General features: G+C 31.0%; 1 protein-coding gene across 3 annotated transcripts in view; it reads right to left on the reverse strand.

Annotated features, from left to right (window-relative positions):
• Window positions 1-10,545: 10,545 nt before the first annotated feature.
• LOC140439656 (uncharacterized) overlaps window positions 10,546-26,055 on the reverse strand; it is a 484,195-nt gene continuing 468,685 nt past the window's right edge. For all 3 annotated transcript variants that reach the window (XM_072529696.1, XM_072529695.1, XM_072529697.1), the window contains one exon: window positions 10,546-14,384. In XM_072529696.1, the coding sequence (XP_072385797.1) occupies window positions 14,192-14,384 (193 nt within the window). In that variant the 3' untranslated portion in view covers window positions 10,546-14,191. The remainder of the gene's footprint in view (window positions 14,385-26,055) is intronic.

The raw sequence follows: 26,055 nt of genomic DNA on the forward strand, positions 1-26,055 counted from the left end.
ACTTGTCAAAAATCTATTGTTACTAAAAAATATTGTAATTTAAAGGATACAGAACACTATAACTGTTCAAGCTTAGTTGCTTATAATTATGACCTTCTAATTATACTGTCAAAATTAAGAATATATGTATATCATAATAGAATAGAATATATATTAAATTTTATTTATTCTTAAAGATGTGACTGGACCACGTGCTTTCGTATTCTTTATACACGTTTTAGGTAAGTATGTAAATATTTTCCTTTACATACTTTTCATGTTACACCTTCTTTCTTAATTTATATGTTTCCTTTTTTCTCCCTGGGCCGGTCTGATCAAAAAGATATCCGTTATCACTGAAGCTAAAGCTTATTGTGTTTACTGTCCATTGTTGTATCTAGAATAGTGTTTTTATCACAGAGTCTGCAGTTAAGGTCTTCATTTTATTAAGGAATTATTTTACTGGTGCAACATTCCTTTTACTGTTCATAGTTTGTTCCTGCTCATATAAAACAGTTCCCCTGTTCTTTTTCGACATGGTCCACCAATGAAGATTTTCCATGTGCTTGTTTTGGAATTCCCTCCCAATGTCGCTCATGACTTTTTCTAGTCCAATCCTTGACATCCCTACGAACTGCAGCCTCTGGTATTTCCAGAGTTACAGCCGGTTCGTTTGATTCGTTCGATTCTCTTTTCGCAAGTTGATCTGGTTTTTCGTTGCCTTCGATGCCCTGATGTCCTGGTACCCAGACAAGCTCAACCTTGTTACGGTATCCCAGTTCATTCAGTTATTTGATGCACTCCCACATAAACCTAGACGTAACTTCTTGACACCCTAGTGCCGCGTAACTGTCAGACAATATATTTATCTACTCTTTTTCAAGGGCTCTCCGCTTAAAAAACCGTGCAGTTCCTCTTCAAACTAAAGCTATCGCTAATTCTTGGAATATTGGAGTATATTCTTGCTCCCACATCCTCTTAGTTTTAAATCCATCTGTATATCAGATCTTACACTGTTGGTTATGGTACTCCTTGTTTCTTCATAAATTCCTGTCTGGAAAAGACACCCTACATAAACTTGTTACTTATATGCCCTGTCCCTTCAGTGCAAAGTTTCAGTGATTGTGTTATTCTATAGGCTTTTAATCTTGCTTTTTGTATTATAAAATGCAAGGGAGGTAGGCCTAGTAGAGCCTCCATAGCTGCTGTTGAAGTAGTACGCATGGCATCAGTTATCCTCATACACGCAAGTCTTTGCACCTTGCTGAGTTTGGCTTTTGCAGCTGTTTGAAGTGTCTTAGTCCAACATATCGTCTCTGCATAGGTAATTGAGGATTTGATTACCATGGTGTATACCCAATGCACCATGTCCGGTTTTAATCCCCATTTCTTCCGATACATATGCCTGACCCTCATAAGTGAACTGCACTGCTTGTTACTTTTGAGTCTAGTATAACCCCGAGATACTTTACCTCTTCTTTTGGCTGAAATACTTGTCACTGCTGTTTTAGTGGACCCAATCCCTCTATTTTACGTCTGTGTGTGAAGGCGACTATGGTGGATTTGTGGGGACTTATATTTAGCCCCTCTCTATAAGTCCATTGTCTCACTAGTGTTAGGGCCTCGGTTATGCGATCTCTGATCACTGCATTGTGCTTTCCTTGCGAGGTGATTACCAAATTTCCGTATATCCAATGCATATGTTTTATTGTTTTCGTTTGCCTGTTACATGTATTAAATATCACTTCATAAATTATTTTGACTATAAATCTGTTTCCGTTCAATATGTCCATTTATTTAAACCGCAGGTGATATTATTACTGCATTCATTGTAGACCCGTTTTAGATTTTTATATAATACATGATAATGTACCTAATCTTGTTTAAACTACATTTATTTTTATGTGTAGTATTCGAATTACACTATTGTTGATTTAGTTATAAATTTATTAAAAAATACTTGTAATGGTACATTGTTTTCGATTTCTTTATAGACTCTGGCGTGAAATTATTTCTTCTTGACGTTTCGCTTCTAACTGCAGCAGACTTGACAAATCATGATGGACTCTCTGAGTATCTGTGACTATTAATATGATATTCTACTATTCGTCTGAGCACCGGAGTTTCTTGGTACTTTTTTTAAGCAAAGTTGCCGCACCCACAAATAAGGTATTAGCGGCGTTACTCAGTAAACAAGCTTAACAATAAGTTTAGATTTGGTAAAAAATTTTGATTAATCTTAAGTAATTTAATAAGTTTTTTACTGGACCGTTTTCTCCTAATAGAGCTGGTAGAGTGTTTGGTAGATTGTTTATTGAGAGTTATCTTTGGTATTTTGAACACTCAATTATTTATAACAAATGGATGATGGTAAGAGGTATAGAACATAGGTTACACAAGCAGCGTTCTCTGCTTGAAAGTAGATATGAGCGAGTGATTTTAGTGTGTTCTACACGTAGGCGCGTTAGAACCGTTTGAATTATACTAGCACTAGTTTTCCGCTGTCGTGTATCTTGTTTTAGCGATGTTAGTTTAGATTGCGACAGAAACCATTCGTACTGCCACTAAACAATCACTTTTTGTTTAAAAAAAAAAGATCACTTGTTGCTGCATCACGAGCACTTATATCTGCCTCTTTATTGATACATACAAATTTTGGCAATTGTTTTGTGTGATAATGCATCTTCATATTTTGTTGAGTTTTGTTTGTGAAAATAAACTTGACATCATATTTTGTTAAGGTTTTGCTAATTCGATCTGTCGTATTTTTAATATACACCAAGAGAAAGCTTTACCTTTTGGTTCTATTTGTTAAAACCTAATCAACAGCTATTGCAGAAGAGAGGTGATAATTTTCTATTATAGCAACGACCTTCCCTTTATAGTTGGTTTAAGTAGTTTTTTACTTAAAAACATAAGTAATCTTAATCTATTTAATTTACTTATTCTTCTTCATCCTCTTTATAAGTAATTCTGGTTGTTCATTGGCGGATTAATAACTGTATGGAAAGTTGTCACTCCATCTTTTGCGCGGTCGTCCGATACTTCTTCTGCCGATTAGTGTCTTGCTATTCTCTCCCCCATTCTGATTATGTGGTTATTCTATTCTTTTTTTCTATTTAGTGTCCATTCATTTATACACTTTACGTTACATTTTCTTCTAATATCTTCACTTCTCTTTCGATCTCTCAGCGTATTTCCTGTAATTCTTCTCAGTACTCTCATCTCTGCCGTTTCCAGTATCCTTGTTTGTGTTGTGGCTGTGTCGGGTCTTGTTTCTGAGGTATATGTCATTATTGGTCTTACACTGGCTTTATAAATTCTTTACTTCATCTCAGTGTTAATGTGTTTGTTTCGCCATATAGTGTTATGTAGGCACCCTGCCAGTCTATTTGCTTTTTGTACTTGATCTCTCACATATCATATTAAATTTTTTTGCTCTTATCTTAAAACTGTGGACCATTCTTTGCAGACTATCGTCGTCTTGAGCTATCAATATTGCGTCGTCTGCATAACAGAGTATTTTTATTTCTCTGTTTTCCATTCTGTATCCTCTTCCTTTATTAACGCTTTTGATGATTTCATTCATGATTAAATTGAATAGCATATGGCTTAACGAGTCTCATTTTGCTGCCTATTTCTATATGTTCCGTAAGTTGTCCATATATTTTGACTTTCATTTTGTTGTTTTGGTAGCTGTTTTCGATAGTTTTTATAATATTTAGGGGAACTTTCCAATTATACAGAAGATGGATTACATCTTTGAGTGTTACTTCTGTCAAATGCTTTCTTTAAATCAATCAGAAACAGAAATGCTGGTCGATTACACTCTAGTGATTTCTAAGTAATTTACTTTATGACGAATTTTGCATCTGTATACGATCTTTTACTGCGAAAACCCTGTTGTTCATTTGCTAAACTTATCATCTGATTCATTAGTTCTTGTAAAATTTTAGTTTTACAAGAACTAATTTAAGTTTTATGGTAGTATTTAACAAGTTTACATCTCTGTAGTTTTCTGACTGTTCTTGATCTCTTTTATAAAGAGTAGAATTAGTTTGCCCGTTCTCTATTCTTCTGGTATATATATATATATATATATATATATATATATATATATATATATATATATATATATGCACCGGTATTTAGGTGCCACGCCCTTCCGGTAGGGATCTATGGAGGAATGGAGGAGTATCACCGAGCCGCAAGCAAGTGCCGCAAGTTTGCCCGTTCTCTATTCTTCTGGTATATATATATATATATATATATATATATATATATATATATATATATATATATATATATATATATATATATATATATATATATATATATATATGCACCGGTATTTAGGTGCCACGCCCTTCCGGTAGGGATCTATGGAGGAATGGAGGAGTATCACCGAGCCGCAAGCCCTTATCTCTTGCCGTACTCCACCATAGGATTTACCACCATTATTGTGTTTTATATTTTTATTAAATAATGTTGTTAATTGTTTTGTCATTGCTGCTCCACAATATTTCAGTAATTCGTTTGGTATCCTGTATTTACCTACTGCTTTTCTGTTCTTCAGCTTTTCAAGTATTTTAGGAACTTCCTATATATTTATATTAAGTTCTTAATTTGTGGTAATTTGGTTCTAGTGTCGTTCTTCCTCTGCATAGAGCTTTTTAGCTAGTTAATCCATATATCCTTTTCTATGTGTTTTGGTTCCATTAGTTCATTGACCTCCGTTCTTTGACCTCTTATAAAGCGCCATATTTTCTATTACAGACCATAAAAATCACGTTCTTATATATTTATATTAAGTTCTTCATTTATGTTAATTTGGTTCTAGTGTCGTTCTTCCTCTGCATAGAGCTTTTTTAGCTAGTTAATCCATATATCCTTTTCTATGTATTTTGGTTCCATTAGTTCATTGACCTCCGTTCTTTGACCTATTATGAAGCGCCATATTTTCTATTGCAGACCATCAAAATCATGTTCCATTAATTTCGAAAAGTGTTCACAGTAATGATTTATTATTTTTCTCACAAGTGCATGTGTTTCGTTTCTTATTGTCTTGTAATTATGGTATTCTTGTGTTTTGGTTGACATGTATTTAAGGAAAGCTTTTTTTTCTTCGCATTTTTCCTTCCCTTCTATACACAACCATGGAGTTGTTCGCCTCGGGAACGATTTATTTTTATTTATATTTCGTTCACCAAGAACTTCCTTAGTCGAGGCTAAGACCAGCTTTCTTCGATTCCATCACTTTCTGTGATATATGTGTTTCTGCTTTTTTCGGTTATCCTTTTTTGGAATGGATATCTTGGGGAGTCATCCTACAAGCTTTTGACTTTTATCTTTTGATTTGAGAGGGGTGTAACTGTCTATTCGACAGAATATAGAATATAGAAGGTCTCCGTTTTCATTTTATTAAAAGCTGTTTAAAATATTTGAACTGTGTTTATTTTAAAATTTTTAAATATTTCAATTTTAGAAATTTCATTATTATAATTTTTGGATAGGAAAAAAATATTACTTTAAAATCCAGATTTTAAATTTTTAAATCATTATTTGCTGGATTTATCTAAGTCAACTAATATGCATTTAACAATTGTTATCATAATAAATTGAGAACATTAAGAAATATGTTGGGATGACTATGTAAAACTATTTATTTGTTAGCAGTCATTCTGATAGAAAATAATATATACAGGTGATGCAGAATATCTATACTTTTAGACAACTATGTATTTTATTTAAATTTCCTCAGGTTTTAAAGAAATAATTCATTTTTAAATCCCTTTTTATTCTATGTACGCAACCATAATGTAACCATTGTCTTTATGTCAACACATCTCTTCTGTAGATTCATTTCTAGATTGGTTTTCATCATACAGTACATTTACCATAGAAGCACAACGAAATGAATGTTTCTGAAAAGAATTATCACAAGTAACTAAAGCTAGCAACGGACAATGTATGTTGTAATAGATCTTAATGGCAGAGTAGAAAAAAGAGATCACCAGTTTACATCAGTAATAGGAAAACACGGAGAGTCAACAATACCTTCTACGAGCACAAAGATATACAAAAGTATCAAGTTAATAGCATAGTAAAGCAGAAAAGACCATAATAGACTATATACTGACAGAAAATAAATGTAATTTTCAAAGCAAAACAACGATCCTGGAAAGATTTTGAAGACGAATTAGAAGACGACAAACCATTCTTTTAAGTTATAAACGGTCTAAGAGGCAATAAAAACAAAAAAGTGATGTCAAAATAGAACAAGAACGGGGACCTAGGGACCTATTGATAAAAGAAGAGAGAGTAATGAAGAGATGGAAAAATATTTCCAAAAACTTTTACAGGCGGAAACAAAAAACTACAGATCCGCAAACAGAAAAAAGCAATAATGAAGAAAATGAAATTACAGAAAACATTACATATGAGGAATTAATAAATGCAATAAGAATACTAAAAAATGGAGAGGCACCTGGACATGATAAAATAGCGGCGAAAATAATTGAAAGTATGGGTGATTAAGGAAAACACAAACTACTGGAATTATTCAATTTGGCATGGAAAGAAGAACAAGTACCTACATACTGAGAAATTTTTCGAGTTATTCATGAAAAACTGTTAAAAAACGTGAATTTTTTTAATAAAAATTCGCAGTTTTCGTCCATTAATAGCTCAAACAGTATTGAATTTCTAAATCTCTATAAAACAAAAGTTGCTTAGAATTGAATGCTCTTACGATTCCTTTGATAATTTAGAGCAAACGAATTTCTACCCCCGAGAAAGGGTGGCAACCACCCCGGGCCGTAAGCACATATCAGCGTTATAAAACTTTTGTTATTTGACCACTTACCCACCAACTCACCAAATTTCAAGTAATTCGGTTCAGTAGGACAAAATTGGTAGGTGAATAGCCGTAGTGACTGGAGTAAGAAGGGCATTAGATTAAATATTGTTGTTATTGTTGAATTCCTCTTTAGGTTATCTAATTACAAAAATGGTGTCTGTTGTAGGTCCATTTCTTCGGAAGCCCTATTGTTAATTTATATTTGCAATTCATTTTTGCATTTAGACTTTCAACAGTTTTAAAAGTAAACATAATCTCTATGGTATATAAGTTTTAGCTCTATAGTTTTCGGAATTTGTTTTTTATCCAGTTTTATTACTTTTATGCCAGTTGTCAGAGATTAGGTCGACTTTAAGATTTTGTTGAAGAGTATGGTTAGTTTTTCAGCTAGTTATTTTATCCGTATTTTAAAACCTCGTTAGATATACTATAGGTATGCCCTAAAACTTTCGATATTTGATTTCATTAGGAAAGTTAAAGGAAGTTAATTAAAATAAATGTAGATTATAGGTAGATCATATATATATATATATATATATATATATATATATATATATATATATATATATATATATATACATAGTCCGTCTAGAAAGTATCCGGAAAAAAGAAAGCAGAATCTATCACTTGAAATATAAAATTTCAACAAATAATTCATCTCATTTACTTACACAACCTCCATTTAAATCTAAACACTTAACTAAATGTCCAGGTACACCCGAAACTAGGTCAAGGCCATAATTTTCGGTAATGGTGTTCCAGGCCTGTAAAACTGATTGAATCAAAAGTTTTTTATCTCGTGACGCTTCTCATTCCACTTCAATCTTCATCAGTTCCAATATGTTTTTAATGGGGCTAAGATCTGGAGATGCTGCTGGCCCCGGAATTGTTGCCAATTCGTGTTCTTCATCCAAGCTTGAGTATAAGCAGAAGTACGGCATCTTGCATTATCTTGCTGAAAACGCCACCCCTCTGGATATAAAACATGAGCCGTTTAAAGAAGAAAACCATTTAGGATGTCACAATATTTCGCACTATCAACAGCCTACCATTAACTATACAGAGAGGTGTAGCACAACGCTGAGATATTGCTCCCCAAACCATTATTTTAGTGGGAAATTTGGAAACTTGAACGGTAACATTTTCTCTTGATAGGACTTTTAGATGATTTGCACCAAGCTGGAAACAACTTTCATCAGATATAAAGACATCATTAAAATTATCTTCTCGAAAACGTTGACAAAAATCTATTGTTCGTTGCCTTTGCACAGGTGTCATTGTAGGGATTTTTTTTTGGATTCCTTGATATGTAGCCTTGTTTTTTCAGTGACATGGGGACAGTTTCTGGACACACTTTTATTCTTCGTTGATTTTCAAATCTGTTCGCTACTTTTCGAAACCCTAGGCGTCCTAAAGCCACTAAAGCATTTAAATTGTTTCCGCGAATCTTACGCGGTCTACCCGAAACTGGTCTATGTCTCATATCTATCCCATTTTTTATCCTCTTTATTGTCTCATACACTGCACTTTTTCCGAGTTCACATTATTTCACAAATAAAAGTCTGTTTACCAACAACAATATTTGACAGATGGTGTTGTCATGCGATTTTGTCCATAACCTACTTTAAGCACAACCTACTTGATGTATTACTTTTGTCTTAAAATGTTACAAAAAGGGAATCTATTAAAATTAGGAAAAATATAAAATTCCGGATACTTTCTAGACGGACTATACACACACACACACACACACATATATATATATATATATATATATATATATATATATATATATATATATATAGATAATATATATCTATATATATATATATATATATATATATATATATATATATATATATATATATATATAATATATAGATTTTACCAGCAGAATTCCTATACTATCTAACCAGTTTTATCATTAATATCTTTTTCCCTTTTTATCTTATTCTAAGTGGAAGAATCAGATTTCATAAATGTGTTTTATTCGATGCCACTGCATAATTCTAGGTTAATTTTTTGTGAAATTCAGGTCAGAGACATAGAAAAAGGATACAGCAGAAAAGCAGGTAGACTAATAGAGAAATTTCCATTCTGTAACACCTGTATATTTAGAAAAGTTATATTTTTAATTCTCGTACTATGAATTATTGCTTTTAAGTATTTTATACCACAATGTACATATATACATATAAAAATAAAATTTATCTATATAATTATACAAAGTAAAAACATAACTAGATTAAACATAAATCACATTTGTTTTGTAATATAAATAAATAACCATTATGTCTATTTTTATTTCGTTTATAGAATTACATATTTGATTGCTAAACAAATCTAAATTGTATGAAGATTGCAAAAAGACTGTAACGATCATAACACGTAATTGATCTAAGTAATGTTCATATAGACCAACTAAAAATAAAGCGTTATTGGAAGATTTATATTATTCCTAACTTAAATCGTGATATTATGTGATCCATCACTAATATTACTAATGAGAATAACTAAGGACTGATAAACTTGGATGAAATCCTACTTTTACATGAAGGTCTCATACTTTATTTTGTTATGTACACTTCTTAATTTATCTGGCATTTGTCCCACTTCCATAATGATATTACAAATATGTTAGTTGACTTGTTCTTTTTGATTCTAACGATATTTATATTTCTAGATCTAACTGCTTTATCTTCCTTTGGTTTTTTTAGTGCATCCACCATTGTTATTACTTCCCTTTTATTTTACTTAAATGTCAAACTGTTCATTTATTAAACTGTCAAAGTATTTTTTCCATTGTTCTTTTCATGGACAAGTATTTTATTAGTTTCGTGTTGGATACATCTAATCTGAATTTAGTCTGATATTTTATTTCCTTTGCTTAATATTTGTTCATCGTATAGATGAACTTAACATTCTAAGATTTCTCTATAGCTGCTTTGACTTCCTTTTTGTCCATATTCTAATTTTAAAGATCCATATTGGATTTATTTTCATGGTATTTTTTACCAGTTTTCTGTTTTCTTCTATTTTTCTGTTTCTGTTTCTGTTTTTTTATTTTTTCTTGGACTTGGTTTGAATTCCATCAAGTTTTATTACTCTAAAATTTGTTTTCTTACCAGTTTCCAAGTACTTAGATTACACCATTTCTAATACTACTAGCCATATTTCTCCAAATTATACTTAGACTTTTTTTCATGCTCCCGCCCATTGCTTTCTTCACCTTTTTTTATGAAAGCTCCCTTTTTCTCGGTTTTAAACATTCATCATTGTATTTTTCTGGTACTCCGTAATATTTAGAATTCGTTTCACATCTTTCACATCTATATCTATCTATCTAAAAAGTCTAAATTGTACACTTATGAACGTAGGTCTCTCTAAATTTTTGCCACTATTCTCAATCTTGTGTCCACCTTATCTAATTTCTAATAATTCTCTTTATGTTTTCGGTACATATGCTTTGTGGTCTGCCTCTACTTCTATACGCGTCGTATCCCGGGCGCCATTCCGCTATTTTTCTTGTTCACCGCTCATCCGTCATTCTACCAACATGTCAGATCAAATTCCATTTTAGATGTAAAATTGCCTCAACAGTTTCCCGCACCCCTGTCTTAGTCCTGACCAGATGATTTGGAACTCGATCCTTTTAACTTATTCCCAGCATTGTTTTTTCCATCTTTCTTTCAATTACATTTTATAAGTATTTTTGTATATTCTTTTTTATCATAATGAGTGTTTGAGTATCATAGGTTGGAACAGGAGGTTCACATTTATTGAAACTTTTTCATTTCAGATACGTGGAAGTATCACAGTACAATATGTACAATATTCCAAATACTGCGCAGGTAAGACCTATACTTCTTTGACTCTTATATTTTTAGTGAGCGTGTATCATTCTATCTTGCCCCTCTGTCTATGTGGAATTTGTTTGTGTATTGGTTGTTTGGCATTTTAACGTTTGATATTGCGTTCTCGTAAGTATATTTGATTGTTGTTAAGTATCTATGACCTAGTCTACATTTGGTTAAGGAATCTAAGAGTTTTCGTTGATTTACTAAGCCGAGTGCCTTTTTAGAAATATAAGAGGTTTGTTATATTCAATGTATTTCCCGATCAGATTTTTTGTTACTGAAAGGTTCGTTCTGTATCTTGATATGAAACCTGCCTATTCTTTTGCCACAAAGAAATTAATTTTATTTGTTAATATTTTGATTATTATCTTAAATTAACTCAGACATCGAGTTTCATATTATTGTTTTAATAATATTGTCAGTAGTAGGTGTATATATATATATATATATATATATATATATATATATATATATATATATATATATATATATATATATTCTTGCCTAGTTTTGTGCATTGTTTATAATAATAAAAACTATTGATTTTCATTGTTTTACGTTTTTGATGAAAACGGAGTAAAACTCTCTAAATTGTCTGCTCGACTAAAACAAATAAAATATAACTACAAAATAAAATAAGAGGTTTTGCATAAAGATGTAATTTGTTTAATTCAATTGATTACAGTCTTTTTGTGTTCCTCAGATTCATTTAAAAAATATAATTTTTGGAACTAATGCATACTTCAAATAATCTTTAACTTAGTTACATATCACAAGACCAGTCAGCATTTAAGCTTCTATAAATTTTAATTAAACAGTATTTGTTAAAAAAAAACACTGCCAATATAATAAACAGAAAGTGAATGACATAATATCCCAGAAAGCAATTTTTTAAATCTGTCAAGGTAACTTGTGCAAACAATTTGATTAAAAAATGTGGTTAGGTTAGGTTAAAAAATATCGAGTTAGAATCTATGGAGAGGTCATCACGTGACTTAAAACGACCTCACTTCGGCCATATCGTTAAGATTGTTTTGACACTTTTGACAGATCGTATATGTTTCTTTACGTTTGTTGTTTTTCGACTATTTTTAGTTTTATAATACTTTTATAGAAACTGTAATAATATATTCTGATAGTGCATAATAATGGTTTTTTGTTCTCAACATAGTTGCAGTAGCAGAAGCAATGTTAATAAAACATCTTCAGGAATAACGTTCTACAGGTTAGTATACAAATATGTAAACAAATTAATGGCCCGTACTTCAGAGAATAAATTAATAGTATTTGACTGTATTAATTGATCTTTATGTATAATATATCGTGTTTTTTTATTTGTGTTATTTTTAAAGTAGTTTTAATATTATTGAGTCCGGCCATGATCCCACCGCCATATTGGTATCATCGTTAGCCACGCCTACCTACGCCATTTTAAATACACACGTTAATATGCTCATAGCTTCTCCATAGATTCTAACTCGATGTTAAAAAAAGACATCATGAAGTGTTATGTGACTCTAAATAATGAGAAGAAATTGGCATCTTATAGATGAATTTTGCATCCAACATTTAAAAGGCCATATGAAAAAATCATAAACTGACTTTTTAGTTACTATTTGGTTACTAAAGAAAATGTGTCATATCAAATATTAATAACACTGATTTTTGGGCTTTAAATTAATATGATAATTATCGATAAAAGCAAGCAAGATCTCGTTACAGAAAAATTAAGTAGTGCTCATCCTCCAAATACTTGGGTGTAATATTATCATCTAAAGGAAAGAGCTAGTAAGATATTAAAACAAAATTGAACAAGGAAGACCTACTATTTGCCAAATCAATTTAATCCTCTGAAGCCATAAAGTAACAAATAAAACAAAAATGTCTATTGTCTATTTATAAACCATTGTTGAAAGGATATATACATATGGGTCAGAAATAATGGACGATTGAAAGAAAGATACAGACAGATTGGTTTCCCTATAAATGAAGTACTGGAGATATAGCGCAATGATTTCAAGGCTAGTCCATGTCAGAAATGATGACATTAGAAGAATTATAAATGTAGATGGTATTATAATAGAAACAATAAAAAGAAAAGACTAATGTGGTATGGCCATTTAGAACAAATGCATGACACTAGATGGCAAAAAAATATTGATTTGGGTCCCAGCAAAAAAAAAAAAAAAAAAAAAGAGATTGGCCACCCGGAAGCCGGAAAAAGATGTCAAAGAAGTATTGGTGAAGATGACTGACATGGCCAAAAATAAGGGGAGTTGAGAAGCGAGTAGCAGTTTAGACGGCACAACACTTGCGTACAATACTCGCGTATTTTGGAGACCTAAAGGTGAACATTCCGAGTTTAAACTTGCATCAGCCCGAGTCGACTGAGGAGGTGGCAACTACACCGAAATAACAGTTATATCGTTTTATTGATACCGATTCAAACGCAAAAGGTTTGACTAATTTGTTCTCCAACGCCATAATATAGTATTCTTGATCAAGGCTTAGACGAATGAGATGAATTACAAGGTTAACTGCAAAAAGCGATCTTTAATTTGGGACACTTTTGAAAATTGGTAATAGCATAATTCATAGTTAATTAGTACAAGAGACGTATCAAAAGCAAGAATCGCTTGAGAGAAGCTATAATAAAACATGAAAAGGTGAATATCTTTTAATTAAACCGCCTACTGGTTCATAAAATACAAATAATTAGTCGGCACTGTGGATTGTGAAATCATTCAAAAATACTCTACTCGATTTAGCATCTACGTGAATTCTGTCATGACGTTCTGTCAGGAATCAGACGTCTAGAGCAAAAAAGGATAATTTTAATCTAGATCCACACCGAGTCTTGAACTTCATGGAAGACATGATTAGAAAAGAAATAATAGAAAATAGTTTTCTTATTTCAAAGCTAAGTACCCTTTACAGTCTTCACCACTGCTATATTAAAAGATAGATGTGTCAAAACTTCTTTCTATCGTAAAACCACATGTATTTTAAGTTGTTAGATACCTGTATCAGGGAGAGTCATGTAAGAGTCGTTAGTTCCATGTTAGTTCTCTGGTCTATAAAGTTCTCGGCAACAGTCAGTTTGAAAATTTTGACATAACTTATGTCATATTCTTCTTTTTTTATTCTGAAGCATATCTATTTTTTAGTTTTTACGCAACTACATTTGCCGCGTAAATACTCTTTACTAGTTAAAATAGTACTTAACTATTCTTGTGATACTATCTACTGGTAAAACATATGTAATATATTCAGATAGAAATAATATTAAATTTACACATGATTTATATTTGAAGTATCCACAGTTTTTTAAATTATAAATAAGTACTGGAGAAAAAATCAACATCGTTCCTGAACTTTTTAAAATTTATTAGTTTTGATTGGGTGGAATTTTATTTTTACACAATAAAAACGTCTTTTGTAAACTTCAAAACCTGCTGTCAATGGTTTAATTATTAGTCTATAATTTTGTCTAAGGTTAATAAGATAAATTATCTCTTAATATTGCTTGTTTGACTATTTTGATTTTTTCACATTTCCCCCACCAGGAGTATTTGACACAATTTTTCTTGGGTTTGAGGACGAAGCATTTTGTTTGGACAACATTGAAGAACAGTTTGCCTACCAAGTTAGCGTCGCTTGTTCTGACTCTCTTAAGACAGGCCCTGAAACTAAAAAACAAATATTTTAATTTCTTTTTTATAATTAAATAAATATAAAAATGCATTACAATTAAGAGTGATTTTTTATTTATCTGACGGATTTTTTATGACAAATAAACAAAAATACTCAAACTGTATGTTTATAAATACTTAGTTGTATATAGTTTATTAGTCATTTCGTTGGTCTACCGAACTTTTAACCATTTGCTTATGCAATTTTAATCTTCGTAGTCATATATCGACTCCATGATTTGCAGATTGTTGGCTCATAATATGTTCTAGATCGAAATAAATAAGAATTTTAGTTGAAAAAGTTTCATATGAATCGTAAAATAAATATAATAGATCGTTTAATACGATTAACTTAAGGCGCATAAAAAATATACGCCAGATCTAATCTGATAAAGCAGAATAACTAACAGTAAAACAAAAAAGAGGTTTAAATAAAAAGTAAATAGCTTAAAAATGAAACATTACATTTATATGGGATTGAGTAATAATTTGATTGTAATGAAAATTAAATTTCTAACTAACATTTGACTTTTCGATTTCCACTCCGAAAATCTTTTTCAAAAAGGATTATTTAAAAATTGTGCGAAAACAGAATATCCAACAAGTTGTTAAGGGTTATGTTTATGTCTGTTGACCTACTCGGTCTCGATCTAGTAGGCAATAATCATGCTTTTAGTTGAAAAAATCTGAAGGTGGAGTTTGTGCCTTAGGATATGAAATTCTGATTATTTTGTGAGTTTCTGCATTATTTGTTTGCGTATTGTGTGTTGCATATATATTATGTATAATTGTAGATGATATGTCTCCGACTTTCTTAATCTGCTATTGTTGGTATATTCTTGTTGTTGACTTCTTCTTTTAGTGTTGACAACCAAAGCCTGCTACATTCTGCTGATAGGTTTGCTACACGTTTTTTTTTAGGATAGAAGCTGCTTCTTTTATTTTTCTCTTTTTCATGTCTGTTTTTTTCATGACTACTGATGCATCTTTCCATTGTACTCAGTGCTCATTATCCCAGGCATGTTTGCATGTCTGTGATTTGTCAAACTTTCTGTTTTTGATGTACGTTTCATGCTCGTTTATTCTGACACTTAGTTGTCTGGCGGTTTCACCTACACAGAAATTACTGTATTCACAAGATATTTTATATATGCAGTTCTTTGATCTCTCTTGTATCTTGTTAAGTTTGGTTTTGGATAGGATAGATCTCAATGTATTGTTTGTTTTGATAACAACCCTTTTAACAACTTGTTGGTTATGCTTTTTTTTGCATAATTTTTAAATAATCTTTTTTAAAAATGATTTCCGGATTTGAAATCGAAACATCAAATAATAGTTAACAATGATATTTTCATTATAATTAATTGTAGCTCAATCACATATAAACATTATATTTAACTTAGACATGCCACATTAAAACAATTTTAGGACCTTTTTATTCCTAAAAATTCTTAATTATAAAGTATATAAGAAATCATAAGCAGAAAAAAACATAATTTAAAGAGTGCGAAGAATATTGTAATAAAATCGTAAAAATTTGAATAATTTATATAAAAAAACGTGTTTTCTAGTCGTACAGTAAATGCCAAATATTCTGTAATTGTAGTATGTTGCGAGAAGGATTTAAGAGCCCCTTCCCATATCAGCTGGCCCACCTGTTTAATTTGCAGTTTAAGTAGATTAACATAAACAAATAATACTCTGCATGTTTTTATAAGTTCCCAAATTAATTAATATGGTATTTTTATTAATATTTATTAAAAACATTACCGTTATCGTTTTTCATTTATTTTCAACATTAAAAAATTCACTAAATCCTGGCTATGCATTTACTTATGTCAACATATGTTGATTTTTTTTTTATAATGGACAGCCGAAGTGTGACCTCACAGCTGTCATATTGCTATTATTACTTTCCAAACAAAAGTTGAAATGCCCAATCTCAAGACTTTTTAATTTTTATAAAGCTAACATTTTGCTTCCTCTGCTGCTTTTTCTTTAAAGTATAGTGTTTTTTACGATAATACCATCATAATTCAGTGTTCTATTTCTATGAAATATAGTTTAAAAGTTTAAATTAAAGACATTCTAACCTTACTTTATTGATACATGCATTTTATTGCTATTTTGATAAAACAATGCTTTATTATTTACACAACTTTGTAAAATCGTTGTAGTAACTATTAGAATACTTAGATATTGCAAAAAGCAGAAAGATTCTGTAAAAAATTAAAAAACAACGAAAAATACAAATTATCCACACTAAACAAGGTTTGTTTGGAAAGTCAAACTGACAGTACACTGTTTTTTGGCATTTTGGATTCCGGATGGGAAGCGGTTTTCAAACTACAATTTTTTAATTAAAAAAACCTTAAAATGTTATTTAAATCTTATTTCATTAGCTTGAAAATAAAAACAATTTATCGCCAACCGTCATTAAAGTCATTCATTATTGTGTTTATTTGCGGCAATAAAGTAACATACAGTCTGTCCCAAACCCTTCTTTCAGTGCGTCACTAATTTTGACGTCATATAGGATTTTAAGAATGTCGAGCATTATTGCATGACATTTTAGTTAAATTTGATAGTTGCAGGATGGTAATCTGTTTTTTTATAATTAAAAATAATTTAATAATTTTAATATTAGTCTTTGTTCTTTCTCGATATATCTCGGCAAATTTATTTAAAATATTTTTATGACAATAAATACAAAATTAAATTTTCACTGTAAAATGTCTGATAATACTAACCTGGAATGACATTTATCAGTTGACATTGTGAAAGTACTGTCACAATCGAGACAATCTGCGTCAAATTATATTTATGCGCATCATTGATTGGATATCTATTTAGCCTATTCTAAACTCCAACCAATTATACATACGTAAGTAGAATTAGCTTTACGATAAATAATTTTCTAAGTTCTATGTATAATAATCACAGACTCACGTTTTTTTCTGTTACTTCTAGCTTAATGTGTTAGAGAGAATTCGATATGACGCACTGAAAGAAGGGTTTGGGACGAACTATATTATTATACTGAGAGAAAACCGCAAACATAAATCAAGTTGATTAAAATTGAATAGTAGTGGTCGATGTCAGTAATCTATTATTTATTTGAATAAACTTAAATTTTATCTTATCCTAATTATTAAAAACATTGTACAACAATAACGTTATTATTAATTAAATTTATGTTAAAACTAAAATTCTATAGTATTTTGTAATTATATTCATATAAAATAAATCAAAACTTAAATTTAATTTACCTATTTAGTAATTATTCAGTATTGATAACTATCGATTAAAAATCGAAAGCAGCCATCATACAAAAGTGATCTGTGATCATAAAATTTTTATTTTGTCTAAAATTAAAATTTCTTGTGTTTGTTAATATTTTTTATGGTTAATGATTCAATTTTGTATGCACCAAGTCAGTAAATACTCTTTATCAAACTCGTTTGATACTCGTCTAGCTCCGGTCGTAATATAAGACTAGTTTTATATAAGTTTACTTTACCAACTTGGTACATAAATAACTATTATTTTTTTCCTTATCTGTTACTTTTATCCTTAAACAAATATTTCAATGTGTGCTGTACACTATATATCCTTAAAATCATATTGTCAGTATTTTTGTGGTAGGACACGACGCATCACAACTAGCTCATCATATGGTGAGATTTGAGCAGCGAGTACTCTCCAATACCGAGGGGGACCCGGTATAGGAAAAAAAGCTTTGCCTAAGCATTGCCAACTCCATTAAGTCTACAAATAAAAATATAGTATAAAACGAGCAGAGAGTTAACCGTGTTCGCAGACTCCGGTTCTGTCCCAAATAGGTCTCAATGACACAATTAGGGTCCTACAGAATAAACCTCCAGCACAGTAAGGCACTTTTAGTAAAGCTTACTGTTGCTATAAAAAGATTTAATGTCACCTTTATATAAGGCCTCCAGGTATACCAGGTCCAAAGAAAAGGTCTAACTGATATAGGCTAAGAGCTTGTACACAGAACATCTGTCGAAGCCTCGAGGACTTATATTATAGTTAATAGAAGCCGTCTAATAAGATAGTTGGCTGCGGTATCACTGGTGTAAAAGATACTGTTTACAGAGAAAATAAACTTCATCACACGAGCCTCTGTTCGACAAGTATTAATAAAATGACGATATCATAATTCTCTTCTTAGAAATAACATTGTTAATCACGGGAAACTCAAATTATACTATAAAATATATAGTAAGTACTGTAGATATTTAAACTATTAAAAAATATTTATTTGTATTTAAATAGTACTCATGGATAACAGATCTACAATCACATCACTTAGTTTTTTTTTTCATATTGTTCCAATTTTTATAATGTATATTCAATTTGATTACTCTGTTTCTGTTGCAGACATTCTTCACATAGTAAGTAAAATCAAAATTTTCTTGTTTTTTTTGTATATACATAAGTTTGTGTGTTTTTTAAATTGCCTCTAGTAAATTATCGTCTTCCTATTGGGCAACAGTCTCTTGTCGTCTTAACTACTATACTTTTTTGTCATTTGGCTTATATCATCGTGCCATTATACTCTTCTATTTCTTACTCAGTCCCTGATGCTTTTCATCTTGCATTTATGTCATATATATGTACTTCTAGCTCTCTCCCATAGTTCTTGTCATCGATTTATCCAAGAGTATCTAAATCATAAATAAAAATTAGGCCAAAGACATGAAGGAATAGAAACCAGCTAGCAACGAATACCGACGCACATTAAAGAACAAATAGTGACTGAACAGGACTTTGCAACACCTTTAAGACGATGACTAAGAATCTGTTTTCAATATAGCAAAAATTTATTCATAAAAACATTAATTAATAAAATTATAAAACACAATAAAATACCGTAATGATGGAGGACGAGCGAACTAATTCTACTATTAAAAAAAGGAGATAACAAGCAGCCTGATATCTACAGAGGTATAACTTTGTTAAATACTACCCTAAAACTTAAAAACTTAAAAGCAACGTAAAATTTTACAAGAAAAATGAATCAGAGGATAAGTTCAGCAGACGAACAACAGGGTTTTCGTAGTGGAAGATCGTAATTAATGAGAATATAATAGACCATCATTTCTGTGTCTGATTGACTTAAAGAAAGCATTTGACAGAGTAAGACTTAAAAATGTAATATATCTTCTGTATAATAGAGAAGTTACCCTAAATGTTATAAAAACTATTGAAAACATCTGCCAAAACAACAAAATGGAAGTCAGAATAGATGGACAACATACAGAACCTATAAAAATACGCATCGGAATAAGACTTATTGAGTCCTTTGCTCTTTAATTTAATCATAAATTATATTATTAAAAGCGTTAACAAAGCAAGCGGATACGGAATGGGAAACAAAAAGTAAAAACACTGTGTTACGCAAACGACGTAATATTAATAGCCCAAGACGAAGATAGTCTGCAAAGACTGATCCACGGATTAAAATTTTTTTTTTGGCATAGACTTTTAGTCTTTCAACCAGACTCAACATGGTAGAAAAGGTTGTCTGAGTTTATATTAAAATAAATATACAACACAGTTAACAGGTAAACAGGGTCACTGTCTTCTCGCCTAGGGGCCCATCAAGGCATTTTTTTAACATACAACACTAGGCCACGGTAAGAAAGGAATTTAAACAATTGGGTTAGAGACAAAGGTTACATTATTAACTAATGTATAATTATTTACATGGTTATTTTACTATCTTTTAAAAACATAACTAGTAAATCATACACTGCTCTCGAGTCTAATGATAATAGGTACTGAAGACGTACTGTCGGTACGGTACTGAAGGTATTTAACATAAGAGCAAAAGAATTTAATGTGTCAATCTTATCTCATAAAACTAAAACAATAGTAATCAGCAAAGATGTAAAATAGAAACTGATGGCATTAGTATTGAACAAGTAATGGAAATAAAATACTTTGGAATTACACTGTCCAGCTATGGAGACCTGGATAAAGAAGTGAGAGATCAAGTACAAACAGCAAATCAAGAATTTAGAACAGAAAAAGTCAAGAATTTAAAAAACCATTGTAAAACCAATAATGACATATGCCTGAGAATCAAGAGCCGACACAGCCACAACACGAAGGCTACTGAAAACAACAGAGATGAGAGTACGGAGAAAACTTACAGAAAATACGCTGAGAGACCGAAAGAGAAGTTAAGACATTCGAAGAAAATGTAGCGTACAGTGTATAAACAATTGGACACTAAATAGAAAAAAAGAATGGAATAACCACATAAGCAGAATGGAGGAGACCCGTCAAAATAGCAAGAGATAAGATACCAATTGGCAGAAGAAATATTGGACGATCGCTCAAAAGATGGAGTGACAACCTTCCGTAGAGGTATTAATCCGCCAATGAACAAGCAGAATTGCTTATAAAGAAGAAGAAGAAGAAAAATGAATTCCTTAAAATTTATAGAAATGTGGAAATAAAAAACAGTATTTTGTATTATGTAACATTATTAAACATGAATTTTAAACAAGTAACCGCCCATCGCATAAAAAGTTTAATTTTTTTGTAGTTAAAATAGATGTAGCCCTAATATTTGCTACTTACACGGCTTCCTATAATTTATTTTATGTCATACTAGTTCAGTGCTTTGTTTTTATTGCTTAGTTACTAACAACACAATAGTGTAGTTTACGCCCATGCTGGCATAAAGTGTATTTTATACTCAACGCAAATTACTTTATACATTTTATACAAAAGATGAAATCAAGTATTATGTAAATACATATTTAACATTATTTAAACATAAACGTTATATACAAGTAGATATTTATGCACAGTGGAGGACGATATTAAAAGTGTATCAGGATCTGATTTGTAAGTATTTGTAAACATACCTATCTATTAATATCCGCAGTGCATACCAATTAATAGCAGCAGTATATGCCAATTAATATCGGCACTGTCCTCATCATCATGGTATCTACACTACCAGCGGATTGATTGCCGCTCTCTTTAAGTTTTTCTGGTTCATTTGTCGCCTAGAAGAGTCCCCATTAATATTTTGGTTTTACAATTGGTTGTGAGACAACCTCTTCTATAATATTTTTCTATTTTTTCCTGTTTTTGCTTATGGGTCTATATTCTGTAACTCACATCTTCTTAAGCTCCCCAGTTATCTAGTTCTTCATCTCATTTTATAATTCTCCATTTGGTGATTTTCTAGATAACTGATTCTGGATTTCTTCTTTTTAGATGTCCCACCCATTTAAGTCTCTGTGTCAAGATAAATCTAACGATGTCTTTTTCAAAAGATCCCTTACTTCGTAGTTCATCAGTTATATAAATTCAATATTACCGAAATTTAGAGCCTGCTATTTTCCGAATGTATTTTCTTTTTAGGATCCTCAATCTTTCTTTCTCAGCCTCATTACGTCAGGACCATATGTGATCACAGGTCTAATTGCTGCTGTGTAAATTTTCAGTTTAGTATTCGGAGTAAGCTTATTATTTTTGAGAAAGTTGTTGTAAGTATTTACAGTAAGCTCTGTTTTCTGTCAGAATTATTTCATTGATTACTAGGCTTCTGAGATTAGTTCTTCATTAGTTCCATTAACTGAGACCCCAAGATAATTAAAGTGTTTTACCTTTTCAAACTCATATTCGCCAATATTTAACCTTGTCACATTAATTGTATTATTTCTTGAGCATTTTAGGTATTTTGTTTTATTTTGATTTAAATCTTTCTTGGATGCCTTCTTGTACACCTTCGCTAATTCTTCATTTAAACTGTTTAGGTTCCTTTAGAATAGGAAATATCCACCCTGTTTTCTATTCTTCGGACATTTTTTCTTCTTTCCAATTTCTTATTATTAGGTCGTATATTTTTCGTTGCAGTTCTTCTTCTCCTCGCTTTATTAGCTCGTGTGGGATTTCGTCTGGGTCTGCTGCTTTCTTTTGCTTTAGATTTCTCATCACATTTTCAATTTTGTTTTTACAATTAATGTATGTTTCTTTCTTATGTGTATTCGTGAGTGCTTTCGCTGACCTTAAATAACTGTTCTTAATGTTTCTCCCATATTTTGGCATCAATCTTAACTGTTGGTTTTTTCTTGTTTTGTGATTTTATATATTTATATAGCTTTACATTATTCTTGCTATTTACTTCCAACTCTTCTATAAGTTCATCAATCCATCTCTTTTTCTTTGTTAGTACAGCATTTGTCTGAGTCTTTCTTCTCCTATACTCTTTTAAGTCTTCTTCTCTACCTGGGTTTAAATATTTCGTTCGTGCTAGATTTTTTCCCTGGTTGCTGTTTCGTCGTCTCCGTCAACCATTCGTTTTTCCTCTTTATTTCTTTATATATTGTTAGGGTTTGAGAAATTTGCTTTCAACTTTTTAGAATAATCTTTCTGAATAATATCCGACTTTAGTTTCCCTAAATTATATTTTTTACTTTTTGTGTATTTCTTTGTGTCTTTAAATTACTTTTATTTTCATATTTCCTATTAATAGGAAGTTGACAGAATCTGCATTTACACGCCTATAAGACCTATCATCTTAAATTATTTTTCTCCACTTTTTTGAAATTTAAATATGATCTATTTAATTACGTGTATTTGTATTTATGAAGTGTGTGTTATAAATGTGTACGTTGCTACTGCTAGGTTACAAAGCATTCTTCCATTATTATTTGTAATTTTGTGGACAGTTTCCATTCCAACTACGTTTTTGTTTATGTCTTTATTTTCTATTAATGCATTGAAATCGCCTAGTGAAATTAGTATGTCATTCTTGGGTATATTTTCAAATGAAAAAAATAGTGTTTACCTTCCTCTTTCGGATTCCCAGTCGGAACATATGCATTAAGAAAAGTTTAATTACATTGCTTATTTTTTATTCTGACATAAGATAGTCTTCCACAGCTTTAAAATTTATCACCTTGTACCTTAGTTTACTGCTAATTAGAAAAGCTTTACCAATATGACCCTATTTGGTTTCTCCAGAGTAAAACATTGTGTACCTCTTTCTTTTTTAATATGTCTTCTTGATCTTTCTATTTTCTTGTAAGGCTAAAATTTCGATCTCGTACGTTTCCATCTCATACTTAATATACAGGGTGTCCCGGAAAATAGTGCGTTCCTTAACGATATGTGCAGATTGCAGCATTTAAAACAAAAAAGTCTTATAACATTTTTTATGAAGTTAACCGTTTTCAAAAAAAAATTATTAATTTTAATCCATTTGATTATTATTCGCAGAAAAGGAAATACAGCCGGCAACGTTGCGTTCCTTGTTATTCTTCGTTAATTACTGTAAATCAGCTATCATGAATCGTCGATCGTTAGGCATAGTATGTATTGATACTGATAAAAGTGATAGAGAAAAAGCATGTATTTGTTTTTATTAAATATTTAATAATTAAAGTTTGAATACTGTTTTTACTTACACGGAAAATTATTATTACAATAAATGTTCGAAATGGCCACCATTTGCACAGATACACGCGTTTATTCGACGAATCCAATTATTCTTATTATTATAAGTATGTAAATTATGTCTGATTATTTCAGCAGCATCAAAAATTCGTTGTCGCAATTGAGGATCTGTTTTAATTTTATCCTGGTTGTCGTATACTAATGATTTTAGATGTTCCCAAAAATAAAAGTCCATAACATTGCATTCTGGTGTTCTGGGTGGTCACAGAACGTGTCCATTTCTACCGCTCCAACGACGAGGAAAAGTGGGAAATTCAATCTTTTGGGAAGTTCGTACGGTCCAATCAGACGATTACCAATAATCCCAGCCCATAAATTTCTACTAAATTGTTTTCGAAAATTTGTCCTACGTATAGCATACGGGTTTTCATCACTCTAAACGTGACAATTGTGAAAATTAAACACACCATTTCTCGTAAAACAAGCTTCATCTGCACACAACACTTTGCACGAAAATTTGGGTTCTCTGGCGATTTTGTTTTGAAACCATCTACAAAATCTTAATCTTCGAGGTAAATCGCCTTGGTGTAAATCTTGCACTCGTTGGTAATGGTAATGATAACAATTGTTCCGTAAATGTCTTGTGAACAATGTTTTTTGAAATGCCAACCATTCTAGCCACAGATCGAGTACTTACTCTTGGATTATTACTGACTACATCCAAAATCACATCTTCTGCATTTAGTCTACGGTTACTTCGTGTTCTACCGCTAGTTTTTTTAGGTATCACACAACCCGTCTCTAATAACCTTTGGGACACGATCACAAAACTTCGGGCATTAGGATGTCGTCATTCGGGATAGCGTTCAACATAAAGTCTAACAGCCCTATTACTGTCACAGTGGGCTTCACCGTACGTAATTAACATATCGTGATACTCGCGAATCGAAAACATGACAATACTATTTATTCTTGAGCTACGGGTAATTACAACTGTTTACAAATAATGTACCTTTTTTGTATAAAAATAAATTAAACTATCGCATTCTGCCCATACCTTTTGGAGCACAACGTTGCCGGATGTATTTGCTTTTCTGTGGACACTAATCAAATGGATTAAATTTAATATATATTTTTTTGAAAACGGTTGAATTTATAAAAAAATGTTATAAGTAAGACTTTTTTGTTTTAAATGCTACACTCAGCCCATACCTTTAAGGAACCCACTATTTTCCGGGACATCCTGTATATATTAAAAAATCTGAAAAATAAACATTAAAGAAAATTCGCGTACTGCTTAATATTCGCATTGCCATATTAATTCTCATAATTACAGACACAGTCTACGTATCAAGTTTCCAGACAGCACGTTTTTGAATCATCCAGTTTACTAATTATTTTCATCTTTATTTTTCTTCCATAGACTTTTCTTGACTTTTATGTAGCAAACGTTGTATTGTTTTTATTAATGTCTTATTTATTTATTAATGTCTTTTAGTACTAAAATCAATTTAAATTTTTTAAATTTTTTTAAATGTATATTGGGGTTGCAATAACATAAACGTTCGTAACCACCTTTTTTTATTACTATTATGTATCCTTTCGAGTGACTTTCCTCAGGACAGAAAATCGCACTTTGTAAGATCGTCTGCTTGTGGGTATACCAGCCTGCTTGAAACCCTTGAAATAGTTACAATGTCTTTTTAACCAAAAGAGAGATATACTGTTTTACTAAGATTCTTAACTCTAGAGACATACCCTGTAATCCCCTTTTTATATAAATTGAATAGACAATTTATTTAATAATTCAAGATTATTTAGTTCTTCTTGACCAATGGTATTAAGGGTACAAAGTTTATTTTAATACATGTTTTTATACATGCTTTTCTGGAGTACTCAAAGAAGTGGTACAATTTTGTTCACTTAAAAATCAGGCATACTCCTAAGATTTAATCACGGGTTGCAATTTGTCTGTAATTATTGCATTAATTTTTCTTTTCTCTTTTATAAATCATACTGAGATATGGAGTTTTATTGTTCCATTGATAAACTACTGGAACCTACTGCTTGTTTGTGCCACAGTTTAATAAATATATTATTATTCATTCTAGAGTAATTAGAATGTGTGTTATCGTTTATAAATTTTGGTTATCAGAGGGTAGAAACAGACTTAGGTTCTAGTACAAACAATAATTGATTTTTATCTGCTAGTATCTACTAAAAC

The sequence above is a fragment of the Diabrotica undecimpunctata genome, chromosome 4 (assembly GCF_040954645.1).
Source record: "Diabrotica undecimpunctata isolate CICGRU chromosome 4, icDiaUnde3, whole genome shotgun sequence".
NCBI lineage: Eukaryota > Metazoa > Arthropoda > Insecta > Coleoptera > Chrysomelidae > Diabrotica > Diabrotica undecimpunctata.